General features: G+C 44.3%; 1 protein-coding gene across 2 annotated transcripts in view; it reads right to left on the minus strand.

Annotated features, from left to right (window-relative positions):
* Positions 1-18,405, minus strand: part of NEURL1 (neuralized E3 ubiquitin protein ligase 1) — a 165,698-nt gene that overhangs the window by 45,937 nt on the left and 101,356 nt on the right. For both annotated transcript variants that reach the window (XM_056352714.1, XM_056352715.1), the window contains exon 3: positions 16,489-16,810. In XM_056352714.1, coding sequence (XP_056208689.1) covers positions 16,489-16,810 — 322 coding nt within the window. The remainder of the gene's footprint in view (positions 1-16,488; positions 16,811-18,405) is intronic.

Below are 18,405 nucleotides of genomic sequence, written 5' to 3' on the forward strand. Positions count from 1 at the left end.
CAGAGTACACCAGCTAAGGGTGTTCTGTGTACCCATGGGGAACAAAGCCAAAAAACTGTGTGGGTCTCCCCAGGATGCATTAGGAAATCTGGGGGCTATGTAGCATAACTCATTAGGATGCAGAGCACTGTGCAGAGGCCTTTGGTACCCAGTGCCAGCTATGGGGATGGAGCTCCACTCTTTCCAGCTGTGGGTGGTATGAGACCCTGCAAACCTTTGGGAGAGCCCCCAAAAGTCACAGGGGCTACCCTATGATAAGCCACAAGCCAGCTGTAGCAAGGCGAGAAGGGTTTTTTCGGCTCTCCCCGCCCTGATTATTCACGGACAAGCTGCAAAGGCAGCCCCATGCCAGACCACAGCCCATCACCCCTGAAGCCCCTTCAGGGACATGCTAAGCGCCCGTACCCAGCACGGCAGCTCCCCGGGCGGCAGCAGAGCCATCCGACTGTGCAGCACACGGCTACGGCACGCTGTAGCTGCGGGGAGCATACGGCGCAAGCCAATTCCAGAGCCTGATGTTCAATGAGACTTGACAGGTCCCACTGAGGTCTGCATGCGGAGAAAGAGCCTGGGGCCCCCAAGCCGGCGACAGCACCTCAACTCTGCCCAGCCCCAGCACGCCCGGGGCATGCGGGATTCAGCATTTGGATCATCTCACAGCAGGCTGGCAGGGACCCAACGGCGTGAGCATCATCCTGTCTGCGAGAGCGCGGGGCTGGCTCGCGATGCACTTTTACCCTTGGCGTGGGGGTGGGAAGGGGGGGGATGCACACGCAGGGACATTCTTCACTTGTCACCCTCAGGCTTTGGCTGCTTCTTTCTTTGCAATCACCTAAAGGTGAGGAGGAGTTGAAAAACATTACGCTGACAGCACTGTTGGAGCTGCGGATACAGGGCCTTCCGCTCCACGCCAAGCAAACCCTCTGGAATGGTTTGGACATGATAGGTAAACAGTGTCGGGCTTGCTCAGCGGGGAGACATTTGTATTTAGATGTTATAGATAAGTGCTGCATATTTGAGACATCTGAAAGTTATTATTCCAAGCAGTTTCTAAACAGAGAATCACAGTTGCATAGCCCCTTAACTCCGAGCTGACAGGCAGGATAATGATTTAAATGATTGTTAAACACAGGCTCTGTTTTAAGTGGATGGAATTCAACACCACGGTAGGTTTGGGGGAACAGGGGTGTACTGCAAAACGCAACATTTCCAATTGCTGGAGCTCTGATCCACGGGAGCTTCTCCACCAACACCAAACATCACCGTTCACACTATGAAAATAGCAGCTGCAGAGATCCTCAAAAGGCAACATCACTCAGCTGTCTTCTGGATCATTACCACTCCCTCTAATTGCAACAACTCTGATTAAGAGAAATGCCTTTTTGAAAGCAAAACATAAAAAGGTTTCACAGACTGTAAAACAGAGTTCAGCAGTGAATCATAATTATTTTTTATGATGCTTTTGAATTACAAGTGATTTATATTTCCTTGAGTTCAGTAAGGTTATGTTTATTATGCTATCACTCTGCTTCTAATGAAGAGTATACTGATTTGTTTCATTGTAAGTCATTTGAAGCAAAGCACAGCTATTAGGTGGTATTAAATCGGAGTACTACATTTGTTTCATCTGTTTTCCAATGTTTTAATGCAGGGCTGGCACCCCTGCACTTGGCTCCCCCCGGTCCCCCTCCGCACCGCAGGCACGCTCAGCTGATGTCACCATCAGAGAAGGGTTTCTGCCCCCACCACAAGCTGCTTTCTGACATGCCAAGGGTTAAGTGTGACGGCACACACTGGCTCCATACCACAGCCTCTACGCAGGCAAAGCTCCAGCAAAAACAAATACATCTCTTAGGGGGAAAGGAGAAAGGAAAGGAAGAATTGATTTCTTGCTTATTCAGCATCTGATTGTCTCTGTGTCACGAGCGAGCTCCCAGGCAGTACCTCCAACATACAGCATCCTCATTTCCCAAATAGGTAATTCACAGTAACGCAGATAAGAGGGTCCTATCTCTGCTCATAGCATGAAGATGCAACTGGGCGCAAAAAGAACACAATTGCACCTTGTCACGTAAGGGAAATTGCATGGCTGGTTAATAATGGATGTGTCTCACAAAGGCCACCCATGCTGCTCAGTGTACCAGCATGTTATCCTAATCATCCTCACCAATAATGCCTGGAATTGTTTGGAAATTTTAGGGGAAATAGAGTTCTCTCACCTAGGCTTTAATAACCATTGTGTCTAGCTGGGTAGGGGCACCACAAACACAGCCTTTGGCACATGCAACACAATATAAAATCAAAATACGAAACAGTAACTCATGCCTCTGCCAGAAACACACTTGCAAGGCACACAAACAAAGATAAGGCACTTCTGTTGGACTGGTAGCTTGGCTTGCCCACTTTAGGACACAAGTAGTCCAATAATTTGGAGCACTCAAAACCCCCAGCCTCCTGTCACAAACAGTAGTACCTCCATCCCACAGAAAGCAGGAAGCTGTGTGATTCGGCTCAAAGATGAAAAATCTGAGCCTGAATCAGGAGGTGAATCCTTTACCACTAAAATTAAGGATGGCTTTTTGTCCCTTCCTGTTAACTGGTAGTTATTGATCTGATGTACTCACACCCGGGTGTAAAGGATTTCCCAAGCAGGCAGTGTTTGGTTGCTTTTCCTGCACAATTAAATCCTAATAAATATCTTTCCCTCATAAAAATGATAGACCAATCTCTGTCTGGGCATTATTATTTTTTTTCTTTTCATGTGAAAAAAAATAATATTCCTAGAGCTCAGTAGGAAACAAGCAAGTAAGCAAAAAAGTGAGTATTAAAGCTACTACTGCCCTATCTGGAGAACCCGAGAGAACCACAAAAGGAAACTACAGCAATCAATAGAAAACATGGAAACAGTTCCTTAGTCCTCAAGCTGGACATTGAATTTGTGCAGTGACAAACCCCACGGGGACAGGCTCGGGGATCTTGCCTGCCTCCTGTGACCTGCAAAAGGTGATGCCTACACCTTCCTGCAGCCCCTTCAGCTGCAGCCCCTCAGCCGACAGCACATCCTCTAGAATAAGGAGAGGTACAAAGGCGAGTGGGAGCAGGATTTCCTCCTGTGTTTGCATCCAGAGCCAGAGGCTCTGTGTAAGGAAAGGGAAGTCTCCCTGTGCCTCCAAACCTCTCCTGGCCACGGTGCAGCCCAACGCAGAAGAACAGACTGAGGGCACTCCACTCTTTCAATGGGCAGCCAACACGGTCCTGGCCTCCAGACAAAATTTAAGAGACAAACATGCACTGGAGAGAATAAGTGAACAATAAGAGCCCCAAAGAGAGTATTCCCCCCTTATTTTTCATTTTGGTCTGCTTTTAGTAACTCCAGATGAGCTACTAATTTACGCCGTTGAACCCAAAAGGAATCAAAATCTATCTATCTGAAACATCCCAGGACAGTCCGTTTTGGCAGAGGATCTCAGCACAATATGGCCAGTTTGAAAACCTGTCGTTACTGACTTCTCATGTCCCAGCACAAGCTGATAAAGCCACTGTGTTCCCTCCCCACCTGTGACCCAATATTTTTTAGTTTCCAGAGAAATAAATCCTGCTAGTTTCTGCAGTCACCTTCATGCTGTAGAGCCAGCGTGGACTCTACTACCTGATGATGGGAAGCTGCAATACTAAAACTGGTCTGCGATAGTCTTTGGTGTCACCTTTTCCGCCCCTGACATTGAACGTCAGAACAGACAGGTCTCCAAACAAAATCACTGCAGCCTCGACTGCTTGGTTCCACCGCAGTCAGAAAAAGGATATTAAATATGGAGACAGGGTGGCAATCAGCCTTTCTGAGGAAATAATAACCTGGGAAATTCTGACTCATGCTGATCTGTGATCAAGGACTGTGACTGAGATACCAAAAAAAGGAATTGAATCAGATTTTCATGGCTGCGTCAGAATGAATTAATTCTCATCATATAACTAGAAAAGATTTAACATCACAGAAGCATTTTTAGAATGACAGCAGGATACGGAGGCTGTGGTACAGAAGAAAACATGATTATTGGGCTGGAGAGACTGAAAGTGAGGAAAGATAAAAAGAACTAAATATACCATAAAATAGTATCTTGGTCAAATAGCTGCCAGTAGGAACATCCTGAGGAGGGGACAGTAGTTGTAAGCATCTGGGACTGCTGGCTGCAAAAATGCCCCAGACGACACTGATGCCAGAATAGGCGACAGTGACACGTCTCCAGGAGTGATGGTAAAGTTATCTTTAGGTCTACCCAAAGCAGTTTGACAAGCTCCTATCACTCACTGTTTGGTTTCACCCTTTGGCTAAAGCCAGGACAAGATGGCTGCTTGAGTTTCTCCAGTGGCTGCCATTTACCCCGTGACTGTCTCGGAGAGGGGCTAAGATTATTTTCTCTCACTTTTGCGGTTGCAGAAAAACTCTTAAAGTAAACCAAATGTCAGCTGAGCTCACTCTGAATGTGGCTAAACCAAAGTCAGGCTATTTCAGTTCTAAATGCTTACCCACAGAAATTATTCAGGTTAGCATAACTAGTCCTTTCTAAAGCCATATTTGCAATTAATTTGCATTGATTTTCTAGGCTGTCCATTGTAACTAAACTTTCTGCAGGAAAATAGCATACTCAGTACATATTTTAAAGATTTTAATTTTTTTTTTCTTAGCCAAGCTAAGTTAGAGATGCTACTAAGTGGAAGATTCAACTATGAAGTGCAACTCAATAGACAGGAGTTTATCTGGCAGCAAATTCCACAGACAGACTGAGAAGTATTAAATCCCCACTGCAAAGCGCTAACAAACAAAAGAGTATCTCCTCTATCCTCACACAGCTTGCTCACCTTCATCCAAAACACCCCTTCGACAGATCTGTCAATGTTTGTCAGTAGCAAAAGACTTCTATAATAAATTAACTATATGACGAAAACAGCTGTTGCACAAAGAGGAATTGGTGTTATCAAGAGCAGACCAAAAAGCCACCAATCTAATTTGGGATGTAAGAAACATATCTGACTCAAATATTTCCCCACATGTCATTTTTCTCCTCTATCTTCATGATCCCTTTGATAGAGAGAGTGTCAGTAGTATGTGCTTGACTTGATAAAAGAGCTCACTTATCTTCAAGGAACATCCAGACAATCCACAGAGACCCATGCAAAGCAGTTCAAACACACAACACCCTGTGCTGTCCAGATAAAAGAGGGGTGGAGAAAGAGAGAGTGAGAAACCAAAGCTTTTGGCTTATGAATTATCAACATAAAGTCAAAATGAATCAGTGATTTAGAAGTGTAAATTGAACCTTGCATGAATGAAGACACCAGGCAAGAAAGGGATGGTGTCTTAGTCACTGGGTTGCTTTTGCCTTCCCCATCAATATAAACTGATTTGTCTTTGCCAGACATGCCCTTCTTCCATTGCTTTCAGACAGCAGTTCACCCTGTTTCCATGCTTTTACCTTCCTGCTCTCCTCAGGCTTCTGGACCACTTAAACCTTTCTGCACAGGAACTAGCCATGTTTTCCAAGAAAAGCAAGCATTGCTGGGAGGAAACCTGTCTACCTCCCCTCTAACTTCAACAGTGCGTTCCAGACTCCTCTGCTCGTGCCCATCTCTCTCTTCCTCCTTCTCCTCCTAAGAGAGTCTTTACTCTCGGAAAAAAAAACCCCAACATTAAGCACAAAGCATAATCCTTGCAAAACCATTGATTAGTGATTAACCACAGACCACTGGTTTTGACCTAGCAAGCCCCGCACAGAACCCAGTAACAAGCAGATGGCAAAGAAAAAGATCCAGCAAAGCGCTTAAGCACATGGCTATCTTTAGGAATGTGAATTAACATACTTACTCAAGCATATACCTCATTTCTGGCATACCAGATACAACTACATATGCATAAGAGGTGGTTAAGTAGCTAACCACCCTGTTGAATTCAGGCCCTGCAGTCTATGAAGTCTTCTTTTCTGAGCAACTGAGAACAGGTAATCTGTCCAGTTGGAAACTACACACCTTTAAAAAAATAGTATTTTACTTCCCACTTGAATTTTTCCTCCATCACCTTTCATCCCTTTAGCCTGCCAACATAGAATGCCCTCTGTTTCACCATTAGATTGTTACTTTGACTCTTTGGAGATTATCTGGTTTTTATGGAGTATTGGTCTTTTAGGTCTCACATGCAAAATTGAAGCACTAGAAATTATCATGCAAATAGTCATAATAGTGATTATGGCCCAAGATGAAACTATTTTTGTATTTCTCTTAAGTGAGCCAATGATGCTGAGTTGAAATTGCCAGTCCCTGCAGCTCTGCAGTGAAATTCTCCATCAGTTCAGTTTTATTCCCAACTGTTTCTAGCACTGACCTTCGGCACAAGGCCAATTTCCTTCCACCTGGCCAAGCAACGCCACAGTCAAGGTCTGCAGACCCTGCCGTGTTAGAGACAAAGCAATAAAAAAGCATTTTGACAAATACAGGCAACATCAGGGCTCAACTCGAGCATACTCCAGTGCACAGTCATTGAAACAGATCCAGCCAGGCCTAGGAAACAGGGGCAGAAGCCAACAGGACCAGTTTATGTCACAAAGATGCTTTTGCACAAGCCATGCCGGGATAACACAGCAGTCTGCTGATACCTATGAAAAGCTCAGGAGGGCGATGGCTGCTGCCTACAGACAGCAAAGAGGCAAAGAAAACTGACCAGGGCAACGCCGCTGCAGAACGAGGAGGAAATGCAAATGTTTATGGAAACACATCGAACGAAATGTCATCTGTCTCGCGGTTCAAGTAAACACACAGTGCTGAGGTGCTGGGATCCTCTGGACTCAGGCATGCAGAGAAAGAGGGAACACTCTGCATTAAAGATTTTGGAGGCTTCAGATCTTTCCATGCAAGTGGTGCAGTATTTATTGGCATGGTACAACCATGGGAATAGGATTATTGGATTCTGAAAGCTTTTTCCCTGGAGTGGTCTTTATCCTCTTAAAAGAAGATAGAGCAATTAAACGTTGGGGGTTTTTTTCCTGAAGAGAATTAATTGTCTGTGAAGGGTCACACCAGTGGCCAGATGCATCACAAGAGATTTTCATCTCCTTAAACACACCAGCCATAGCCAGTGGCACAAGATTTGATTCAGTGGCCAGCAATCTGATTTATCAATCTTTTATCCCTAGCTGCAGACTAAAATATACCGATCCCATATAAGTTTAATTTCAGAATCTAATAGGAGCAGATGGGATGGAAATTTCTTTTAAAATATTTCTGTAAAGGCCCTTAACATCAAGACAATGCTAATGCATGAAAATAAAAACTTGTAAGTGACTGGACATACTGTTCTAGCCTAATAAATGGAAATGCTTTTCATAAATTTCATAAAGTTCTGCCAACAGTACCCTGCTATAATTCCCATGACAATAGGAAGAACAGCTTAGTTAATGCATGGCAGTACGAGGGATGTTATTTTCACCAAATGCCAAAGCATTGGGGAAACAGGTAATAGTGTCAGAAGAACATATTATGAAAATGTGATTAAGAGCGTGTGATAGAAGAATGCAAGATCCAGATTTTCCTAAATGCCTGAGCAGGAGAGAGGAGCCCAGTGGCTCACTGAGCACAGCACTTTGCAGAATTAGCTGCATCCTAAGCAGAGTTGATGTAACGTCTGCATCAAAATGGGGAGTTGATTCAAGGCAGGTAGTGTATCTCAGGGAACAGAAGCAGTAGCTCAGCATGGCTAAAGATGAAAGGCAGGAGAAAATAATACCTGCACTTTTCCAAGGAGAACCTAGAGACACTGGTTGTTGTCAGAGATAGGACACTGGATCCAGTGGACCTTCAGTGACCCGGTGCGCATGTCGCAGGCTAAGGCCAGGACATGAACAGGACTGCAGCAAGCTAAGGACAGAAGAAGAGTGGTACAAGACCAAGGGCCCACTCAGCCTCAGGCTCTGCCTCCAGTGTGGGGTGAAGCAGATTTGTGGGGAAGAGCACACACACACGGGACAGCACAGGGATCCCTCCTCGATGCAACCTCCCATTCTCCCCGACCCCTGCCCCAGAGCGCCAGTGATGCCTTTGCATTTGCCTGTCCTGGAAGCACCACTGAAAATTTTAGTTTTTCAGAAATTCTTTCATTCAGCTCAATACATCCTCTACCCAGACAACCTCAAAGCTGCAGTCTATTGTTTGTACACACAGTCATATGAATTGCATTTCATACACATCAGAAAGGAGTCACATACAGCTCACTAACAGAGAGGCTCTTTTCTGCCTATGAAATCCCAACTAATTAATATCTTCAGCATAAATGAACAAATGGGTCATTCTAGCCCATACATTAGCATCACGATGTAGTGTGAAACTTGGTATCTACAACCAGTTACTGGTAGCAGGTATCAGGCCCACGTTTACACATCACACATGGACAATAACTTTTTGATGCACGAGTGCCCCACAATTTAGCGAGAGTTCTATTGACAGCATGGGTCAGTGAGAGTCCAACGCAGTGGCAGCTGGGGTGGGCATTGCTGCACCAGTCCATCAGTGCTGGGAGAGCAGCTTTCAGTGAGTGCAGACCTGAAGCACTAGTGACAGACTTCCCAAGGCCACACAAGCAAATGACACCACCTGCATTTTGGCATCTTTCAGCCACTTGTGTGCAGTTACAGTGACACGGACCCCAAGAGGCTCATTTCTCCCACACTGGACAAAGGTACAGGGAAGGAGAGGTGCTGGCTTGAATCAGCACAGGTTCCCTGAGCCAAAATTTTTGTTTTCTTTGGGACAAGCCAAGCAAGGTCCAGAGGAGCTTCTGTTCCTCAGTGTTTGGCCAAAGAGAAGTGATGAATGAGCAAAAACGTGAGGCTAGATTCTGCTCACAGTGTAAAACCAGAGCAACTTCACAGGTGGCTGCAAATTTAGGCTGGTAAAACTGAGAGTAGAGCTGGGATATAGGTAAGGATTTCCACACTGAGCCCAATAACAACAGTTCTGCTTATACAGCTTGGGAAAAAAAAATGGAGACTTTGGAGTACAAAGCAATCTCATTTTTAGCTCTGTTGCTGATATGGATAGAAAAGCCAATTTAATTTTATTAAAGGTGTCAAACTTTTTTAATAACCCAGACACCTACAGGGATAACAAAATCATATCCTCTACAAGGTAGATTGCATATTCAGCAGCTGTGATGCCAATTAGATGTTGAAATGACAAAGTGCTATCTCGCACCAGCAGAGACATACTGTACGGAGCTGGTGTTTAGTTTCATCATATAAGCAATGTTTAGCCGTCATCTGTTATACAGACTTAGGGGGAAGGGCCTCCACAGCTGGAACAGCTGGAATTACAAGATTAGCACAATAAACTGTTATACTTTCACCAGATCATCTACTCAATTCACATCCAAAACTAGCCTCCAGCTTCAACTGCCTTACACTGGAGTAAATGCACTCTTGTCAAGCTATGGCTGTATGAATGAAGAGGAATTAGATTTCAGCATTACAGCCCAAGGTTTGTACAGTTCAAACTATTTCACTGAGTATTTTGGAGAAAGGTATTAAGAAAGCTGCAAAGATTAATTCCCTGTACTCTGTACTCTCTCCACCCTCCTTTTTAAAGACACATTACCTACAGAATTACAATAGGAACCACATTAGACAAACTAAGAAAAACACAATTATATGCAGCATTAAGTATCAGTTAAGAGAATGTATTTTTTTAAAAAAAAAGCAGCACAGGTCTCTTATTCTAATAGTTTAAATCAAAACACCAAAATCTTTGCTAACATAAGGAACTCTGAAATGTTTCTGAAAAGAATGCACTGCTCCATTAGTGGTGTGTTATTATTCTCTCTAATGCCCTGCCTATACTAGAAGTTTCTGTAACTAACTATAGCTCTGTAATAAATTCAGTATCTGTTCAATTACTCCAGTAGTTTACGCTTTTAGTAAAAGTAAAATAAGGTCAAAGCCTTTTAATTGGAATCAGTGTTCCCAGACCACAGGTTCCACGCTGCTGCTAAAAAGTAACAACACTTAGCAAAGGCAAGATAAACTTCTTAGTGAAAACCGGCAATACTTACCTCCTTACAGCAACAGCCAAGTCAATCATCACAATGGACATTTAATGTCAACACATCACTTTTTTTAACGCAGGGGCCTATCTTTGCAGTGTCAACATCTGAACTACAGCGTACACATACCCACAATGTAAACACCACTTACAGCTTTCGGGGCTTTTGTACTTCCTTGGGCTTTTATGGGTAACATGGAAAATATTATTATATAGGCCTTCTTGCCTGCATTAGGAACAATATTTCACCTTACCAGAACTAAAGGAACTTTATAAAGCACATTTTGTTTTTCCACTAGTCATCCTGTCTTGTTAGAGTCTTCATTCTTTTCACTTCGGGCAATAATAGCCAGGCTAAGCCCTTTTAAATTTATTCTTACCCAGGTTCACTTGCCGGTTCTCCTGATGCTGATGTGGATGTTTTATGGATGTAATGTGCCCGATAGCACAATACGTGCCAGGTTTGGGCCTTTCTGTGCACCTGTAGCAATGCCTTCACTCCAGGAGCGGTCCTGCTGAAGCAAAGGTGGCTCCGTGAAAGCTACAGGTGCACCAACAGGCAGCGCTGATAAAATACACTTAACGCACACAGCCTCTGTGCCGTTTTGCAATTCAACACCCCATCGAGCCCCGGTGAAGCCTGAAAGAGATCCCTCGGAGACCTTGTTGTACTCGGCATCTGGCTGTTGTGACTGACTTGGTATTTGCCATTCAGCTGCACCGCCTGAACCGCAGAGCAGCGGGCAGGGCAAGGGACATGGCACAAATCCACAGCTCTTTACGATCAAATGCAAAGAGAAGAGAAAAAAAGCCACTGCATTCACGAGGCGAAGATGAGCTCTGGTTTGCTTGAAAGTGCTGTGTCCAGCAGCCTTATCGTCACAAGCGAGACAGACCGACCTGGAGGACAGGCAGACCTTTGGAGCTGCCTTTGGGTTGTAGGCTAATTTTCAGGTACCGATCTCATCTGGAAAAATACATCCTTCCAGAGGTGCTAAGGCAAAGCAGGCATTAATTAAAATGGCAAGAGATGAGTTATTTATTAAACTGTTTTCACATATTTAGCAGTGTTAGAGAGCTTCCCGCAGCTGCCATAGAGACAACAGCTACAGACAATAAAACTTTATGAGCAATTTAAATTCTCTCTCCCCTTAGGAGATGTGGAAAAACAAGGACAACTGACTCTTTGCAGGTCGTGTATCTCTCGCCTTCATTAAGTAGGGCTCTGTTTAAACACATATTATTCTTTTCCATCAGATAGTCACAGACTTCCACAGAGAGGGTAAATAGTTTATAGCTTCCACTTTCAACAATACGCTATAAAAATACACTGCAGTCATATTTGATTATCCAATTTTGTTTAGCGCAAAGCACTCAGCAGATCAGTCTGCTTATTTGCACGCATCAGAATAGCGACAGAAATGGATTCCCACTGGCAATGGAAAACAAGGTTTACACTTGGAAAATAAAACAGTAATAACCACATAGTAAAACTGCAGATGCATGTGATAAATTAGATTTATCATCAGTCTTATACCATTCACACCTGAAATTTGCCCATAAATCCACCTCATTTGAGACTTATTTAATGTTTCTTCTAAAGGTGCCCTCGAGGTAGAGATTCAATTTACCTAAGAACTGACAGGGGTGAAGAAAGAAAACCACGTTTCCTTCTTTCCCTACAAAATGTGTAACTTCCCCGTCAAATATACACTAGCTTGAGTCCCAGGATGGGTACATTTCCATCCATGGTCAGTTCACATTTTGACTTTTGATACTTTGCAAACATGAGGCAATAAGAAGCTATGAAGGGGATCTGGAGAAAGAAAAGGCTTCCTAAATATCTAATATAATATACAGCACTGCCAGTTAATTCTGCTAGGATCTGTATACATATTTATGACTGAAATATATATTTATACTGTTTCTACTTCAGGTACATTTAATACGTGCACATTTAATTCATATGCATTTAAAAACTTCCCAGTTCACAAGATCTTACCAGTTTTTCACGTATTTTATACTAGAAGAGGTAAAAGCTTTGCTTTCAACAGGTGCCTCTCAGTGTGCCAATCTAAACAAAATTATTCTTGGTTTTCCAAGTCTGTGCTGGTAAAAGACCGAGACTTTAAAATACTGAATGAATGAAAATACAGATGGATGGGAGAAGAGCACGAACAGAGTAATAAACAGTAGAGAGGGTTGGTTGTTGACCATATTAGTAATGAACGGGACCAAGGAAAATGAACAGACCGTTCTTCACGTTACCCACTGGAAATGCAGGGCCGGTAGAAGGGTATGCTGAAATCATAATTTCTTTGCAGTCCCATTTTGCCATACTTTTAGAGCATGTGCTGTGCTTTGAATGAAAAGACACTAGATGGTAGGACTAGATGATCTTCATGGGCCCCTTCCAGTCTTAACCGTTCTGCAAGCCCGTACTACAATCTCATTGTCAAAAAAAAAAAAAAAAAAAAAGGGGGCAATTTTCAAAAAGGCACCACACAACAGGTAAACCTGGAATTCCCCACCAAAAGATGTGGGAAAATGCTGAAAACACTCGTTATGCTTTAACACACACATCACTGAGGAAAATTGCCACCACACAGAAAGTGTACATGAATGTTTCTTAATCTGTGCCAGGCTCACTAGCCTAGTGCTTGAAAGTAGGCTAATGTAAGACAACACTGGTTCCCATGAACCGCCATCCTTCCTCCAGGGCTCTGAAGACCGCAAGATTTAAACAGCTGGTCCTTTCGTTTTCTTTTTTTGATGCTTTATTATAGCAGCAAGGCAACAGACTGCTTATATTCCATTTTTCTCGGACTCTTTTTAAAGTGTGAATGAGCATGTGTGTATGCTGAAGTGATAACATAAGGCTAAGCCACATTTCTAGTAAATATTACTTTAAATTATCCTGGAATGTAAAAGTGCAGTTGTGCAAAACTAGCTGCCCAAAAAGGGAAGCAGAGCTGTAAACCATCCTGCCTGCAAGTTGAGCACGTCAGCAGGAGAGTCACTGTATAAGGGCATGTTTACAGGTCACGTAAGCCTGCACCTACACTGAAACCTATGCTCTAAGACACAGAACGTACATGTACTCGACTGCAACAACCTCTCCTATGTGGGCCTTTACATTGTGGCATGAAACCAGCTGAGACCTTGTCATCAGAGGAGACCAGATTCCTCAGTGACTTTGAGCCTTTTCATCTCTATAATGTGAGTAGAGGCGAGGAAAGCAACGAGTAACCTTTCACCTGTGAGCAAGCGTGGGAGCACTGTGAACCTCATTACTGAAGCCACCTTCAAGGTGGATTTAAGCCAATTTCTAATTTTCACTCACCCTAGCAGTGACAGGCAAGACGTGATCCAGACTCAGCTCCTGACCTCCCCGCGGCTGAGATGCAGTGGACCATGCAAGCCCTCTTTACCTGTTTCAGAACGAAATCATACAGGCAAAGAAGCTGCCTAAAGGGCTCTGTTTCTGAACATACAGCAAGGGCAGCCAGACCCAGGAAGCTGTGCACTGACAGCAATAATGACATATGGGTAATTATCAGTAAGGCTAATGCTGACGGGTAAAGCCATAAGCAGAAGGAAATGAAAAATCAAGGTACAAACCAGCTGTTTCCTTTTTCATACACAGGCACAATTCAGTGATGCCAGTGTGGTGCAGTGACTGTGATGCTGACAGAGAAGGAGGCAGGACTGAGCTGCGCAACAAGGCTGATGGCATACCTGAATTGGGTGACACTGCTATATAACGTTTGGCAAATCCTTTAACTCTCCCAGGCTTCAGATCCCCCCCTTTTCTCAAGTGTCTCTTTATTAAATCTGTAAGACAGGAACAGTGTCACTAGATCTGGTCATTGCCCTGCTTTACTGGGTCCCTTATTTTGGCTGGAACTGCTACTGTAGTGCAGGTGAGCGAAACAAAAATATGAAGTTTTGGAAGTTGTGATTTTGGGGGGGGGACACAAATGCACATCATGCATACCCCTGCAGAGATGGGATCTTGCAGTGACACAAGACTTACTGCTGCATGTCTTTCCTTTGGGCAAGTCTGATTTTGGAAGTGAAGTTACATAACTGGGAGTGGGGAGGGAATAATTCTGTGATAAACAGAGAGACAGCCACCAGAAATGGTAAGGCTTTTGGATTTTTGGATTTTGGATTCACTCAAATTCTTGGGTGAAATACACATAAAAGCAAACGGAGGCAGTGCAGAGATGCACTATGCCCCTGTAACCCTACAGCCATTGGGAAAATAATGAGGCTCAAGAACAAGGAACATGTTTGGAGCTGGGGGGTGCAATAAATCACTGAACTGAAATTTGAAATGCTAGGCTCTTCTGTTCAACATACCACTCCAGCATCCCCAGCCTCCATTAGATGCCCTGCATGCCATAGCAGGCTGAATTCGACCATATGTTTGTAGCTAAGCTATGAAATTGATTTCAAGTCCCGGGAGTTTTTGGCAAGTTGTCCTGTACTATATGTGTGGTCTGCTACACTAAAACAGGCACGCAGAGCATTGCTGTGGGTAAGTCTATAGGATCCAGAGGCAACACAGCCAATGATTTCCCTGCTCTGACTTCCAGTGCTGCGTAATAATGAATGGAGACAAAGAGGACTCAAGTCAAAGAGGTTTCAGCACAGTTGCTAGGCTTAAATCCTGCTGAAGGCTGCTGGAAACAGTTACAAATACATATTTGAGCTCCATGCCAACTGTGTAAACTCAGAAGCTGCCTGCTTCATTCAGGGACTTCATACCCACCAGAGAGTCCGGAGCCTGTTAGACTAGAGGCAAGTCAGTGACCGGCAAGAGTCACAATTTCCTTGTGAAAGGGGATGTAGAAGATGCTAGGACAACACAGGGGCAGACGATGGATAGGAAATGATTTCCTGGGTGTTTTGAAAGGAAACATAATCCAGAGTTATGGGATCTCATCTATCAGGCAGAGAAGCCTCGAGGTGACAAATCTCTCAAGAACAGCCAGAGGACTTGGAGTCTTTCGTGTTTCTACCTAAACTGTGGGCATGACATTCTAGATCCCAAGTCAAATATCACCACTTTGGCCTACAAACTTTTGCCTAGTGGCTCCGATTCAAGCTGATTCACATCAAAAGGCAACTTTTTCTGCTCCTAAAAGAAAACAAAAAGCTGCTAAGAAATTCCTTACTTCCTTTGCCTTGTGCAATCTTGGGCTGGTAGTTTTTGCAGCAAGAAGAGGTCAGTCCCTTTTCTTAACCTGCTGAACCCACATCTGTCTTCCCTGCCATGTAGGTTGCTACGGGCAGTGTTGCCACCACATTTTTTAATACAGCAAGCAGTGCAGAAAGAAAACAGAACTATCAGAAAGAAGCTCCATCAAAGTTTTTGATGTATAGCATGAAGGTGTCGTTTTAACAGAGATTATCAGGCTGCATGACAGGAAAAAGCCAGGATCTCTCTCAGCCTAGCAAGATCATCTCATCTTCAGAAGGAACTTCAGCTCATGAGGGTCAGCAGGTACCATGTAACCTTTTCAACGGTGAAAACAAGACCCATGAAACTACTGTTACATGGAGAAGTGCTGTGATTTGCCTCCCAGTGACAATGCAAAGACAGCTCTAAAGCTGCACGCTGACCTCTGGTCCCCCAGCAACCTAGCTGCCCCTTAAGTTGGGTTCTTGGACACTCTTTTCAATTCTTCTAGGATTTAATATCTTCTAGGATATAAACTCAAATAGCCCAGACATTGACAACCTGCACATATGGGGCTAGATTGAGTCCTCATGAATGCCAAATTATTTCCACTTCAGCTGAGGATGGCAGAAGACACAGGCACTCAGCACCCCTCGTCCTCCAACCCCAACCATATATCCAACTTTCAGGCTCCAGAGGACAAACCAAACTCCTCTGTGAAAGCAACAGCCTGGCTAAACCAGCTGCAGCTTCTCACAGGTAATTTTGAAGATATCCATATTTCAAATCTGCCCATTAAACCACTCGGAAAATCATAACAGTGCCATCCAGGAAGGATGTACCCATAGCATGTAAAATGCATTTCCTCACTCCGGCATGGGGAAAGCAGCAGAAGAGAAAAAAAGAGTTTTGCAAGGTATCTGCCACACTCCAGACTGTGCTCTGATAGAGCAACACCACCGAGCAGAAATCCACTTACTTACAGATGGCTTCTAGTGCTATACTGTAGCGGTTGTTTCCCACCTCCCACTCACGTTATATTTACGTGCTAAGTTTCAAACACCCACCGATCCAGGCTGAAGTCGTGAGATGCTCTGGGGGAAGAACAACGGCCGTTTCCCTGCGCCTGTCCCAGCACAGTGAGGGGGCCAGGCAGTGTCAGGCTGGCCCTTTGCCAGGGACCGCTCAGCATCACCCCTGCATGTTTGGACCCAGGTACTCACCTAAGAGCTGTACTCCGCGAGTGAGGCCATAGACGTCAATCAAAGCCCAGAGGGGCTCTGCTGTCCTTACGCCGCTGAAGAAGAGCATCGCAGTGGAGTCGTTCACCCGATAGAAAACCCGTCCTTTCTTGTCCACCCAGAAGGCTATGATGTTTCCCTCATTTGCAAACTCTTCTGGAAGAGCCTTGGCCCAAAAACCACTTTGGGAAACCAAGTCAGGGCATGCATACTTCGGCAGAGTGTCAGGGTTAATCCTTGATGGATCCTTTGAAGTAAACCCGAGTCGAAGAGCCCCACTCCAGCAACACTGTTTTTTAGTGATCTGCAAAGATAACAGCAGCAATAACAGCATCTGGTACTTGAACCTCTACTTACACACTACAGGCTCTGTGCCATCAAGCACTGATGGCCACCACACAGATGAACCCACTAGATTTAGGAAACATTTTACCCACCAGACACTGATGTAGCTTTTTCAGCTGCAAGCAGCAATGGTGCACACTTAGGATACAATGTACATATTAAAAAAAAAAAAATCAAATTAAATCTATGCGGAGAGGTGAAATGTAATTACAGCTGCATAATGACTCACTTCTATTTCTAGGGTAATTCCTTTTGGCTTAAGAATCATCCTCTCACAAAACGTGCCCAAAATGTCCATAAGAGCTTTCATCTCAGCATCTGCAGCAGCAGAGTCTTCCCCCATGGTGCTCAGGTGATGGGGGCTCTCATGACCTCTGGGAAAAGCACTGGCTCCAGAATTAGTTACCACCATAGGGCTTTCTGAGTTTCCCAGCCAAGTAAAAGCCAGTCTTACCCCTGTTTGGTATGTCAGATTAGATGAAATCACAGCCTTGCAGCAGAGAAATTGTGTGTGGGAAAGCACAACTTAAAGCATTTAACTATATTAAATATACAATTAGGAGACAACAATAGATGTTCTTATGATTGGGGAAAACCTATTTATTTCAGCTGTGAGTGGTGTTTTTCAAGGTTTGTTGTGCTCATTTGCACCCCACACATCAGTATGCGGTTACTCAGTGTGTCTGGGGTCAGGAACACCTGCTATAGCTTTTGGAATGGTGCACGTGTCATATCCACCCTTCTGCACCTGAGATACAGCAGGGCAATGGATCAGAGATGCCTCCAGAGCCATCAGCTTCTTCTCAGATGAACTGATCCTTGTATTGGAGGGGACCTGACAGGAGCAGAGTGGGTCCTAAACACGCACAGCACATCCAAAACACGACCTAGTTTCAAGGTGTTTGTCTTCCCATGGAAGCAGGGAGTCTTCCAGGGCTAGTATGGTTCCCAGACAGAGATGATGCCCTGGGAGAATTTCTTCTCTCATTTTGTTAAGTATGAACGTACTGGGAACCATTCCTCTCAAAGGGATTCAGCCTGTCAGCATCCAGATTATGAAATGAAAGACCTAAGGATGCTGGATCCAATCTTGATGTGGGACCAAGACAGTTCCTGTATGCCTGTTGACACGTAACCGGTGTTTCTGTTCATGTGCTGAACCTGCAGCAAACACAAAAGCAATTGAGATAGCCCTATTCCATCAAAGCATTGGCAGCCTCAAGCAAACTCGCTTTTGGCTGCAGGGCAAGAGCAGAAACATGGATAGATACTGCCTACCAGATGTCACACAAAACTTGCTACCTATCTGCAACTTCTTGCTCTGCCAAAGTGCTTAACCGCACAGATGAGTGGCAATGCCAGTGACTGAACTGTTGAGGACTGCAGGATTTTGTCTTCAAAAGCCTGGCAGCAGCCACTCGTGTCCCAGCTTAGAAGCGCAGGATTTTCACCAAGGGATTCTCCCAGACATTTTCTTTGGACTTCTGAATTCTCTTCTAATCACACTTGTAAATATTGCATTTTTCTTTCACATGTTCCTCTCCAAGGCAATCC

Source organism: Falco biarmicus, chromosome 9, assembly GCF_023638135.1.
Source record: "Falco biarmicus isolate bFalBia1 chromosome 9, bFalBia1.pri, whole genome shotgun sequence".
In the NCBI taxonomy this organism is placed as follows: Eukaryota; Metazoa; Chordata; class Aves; order Falconiformes; family Falconidae; genus Falco; species Falco biarmicus.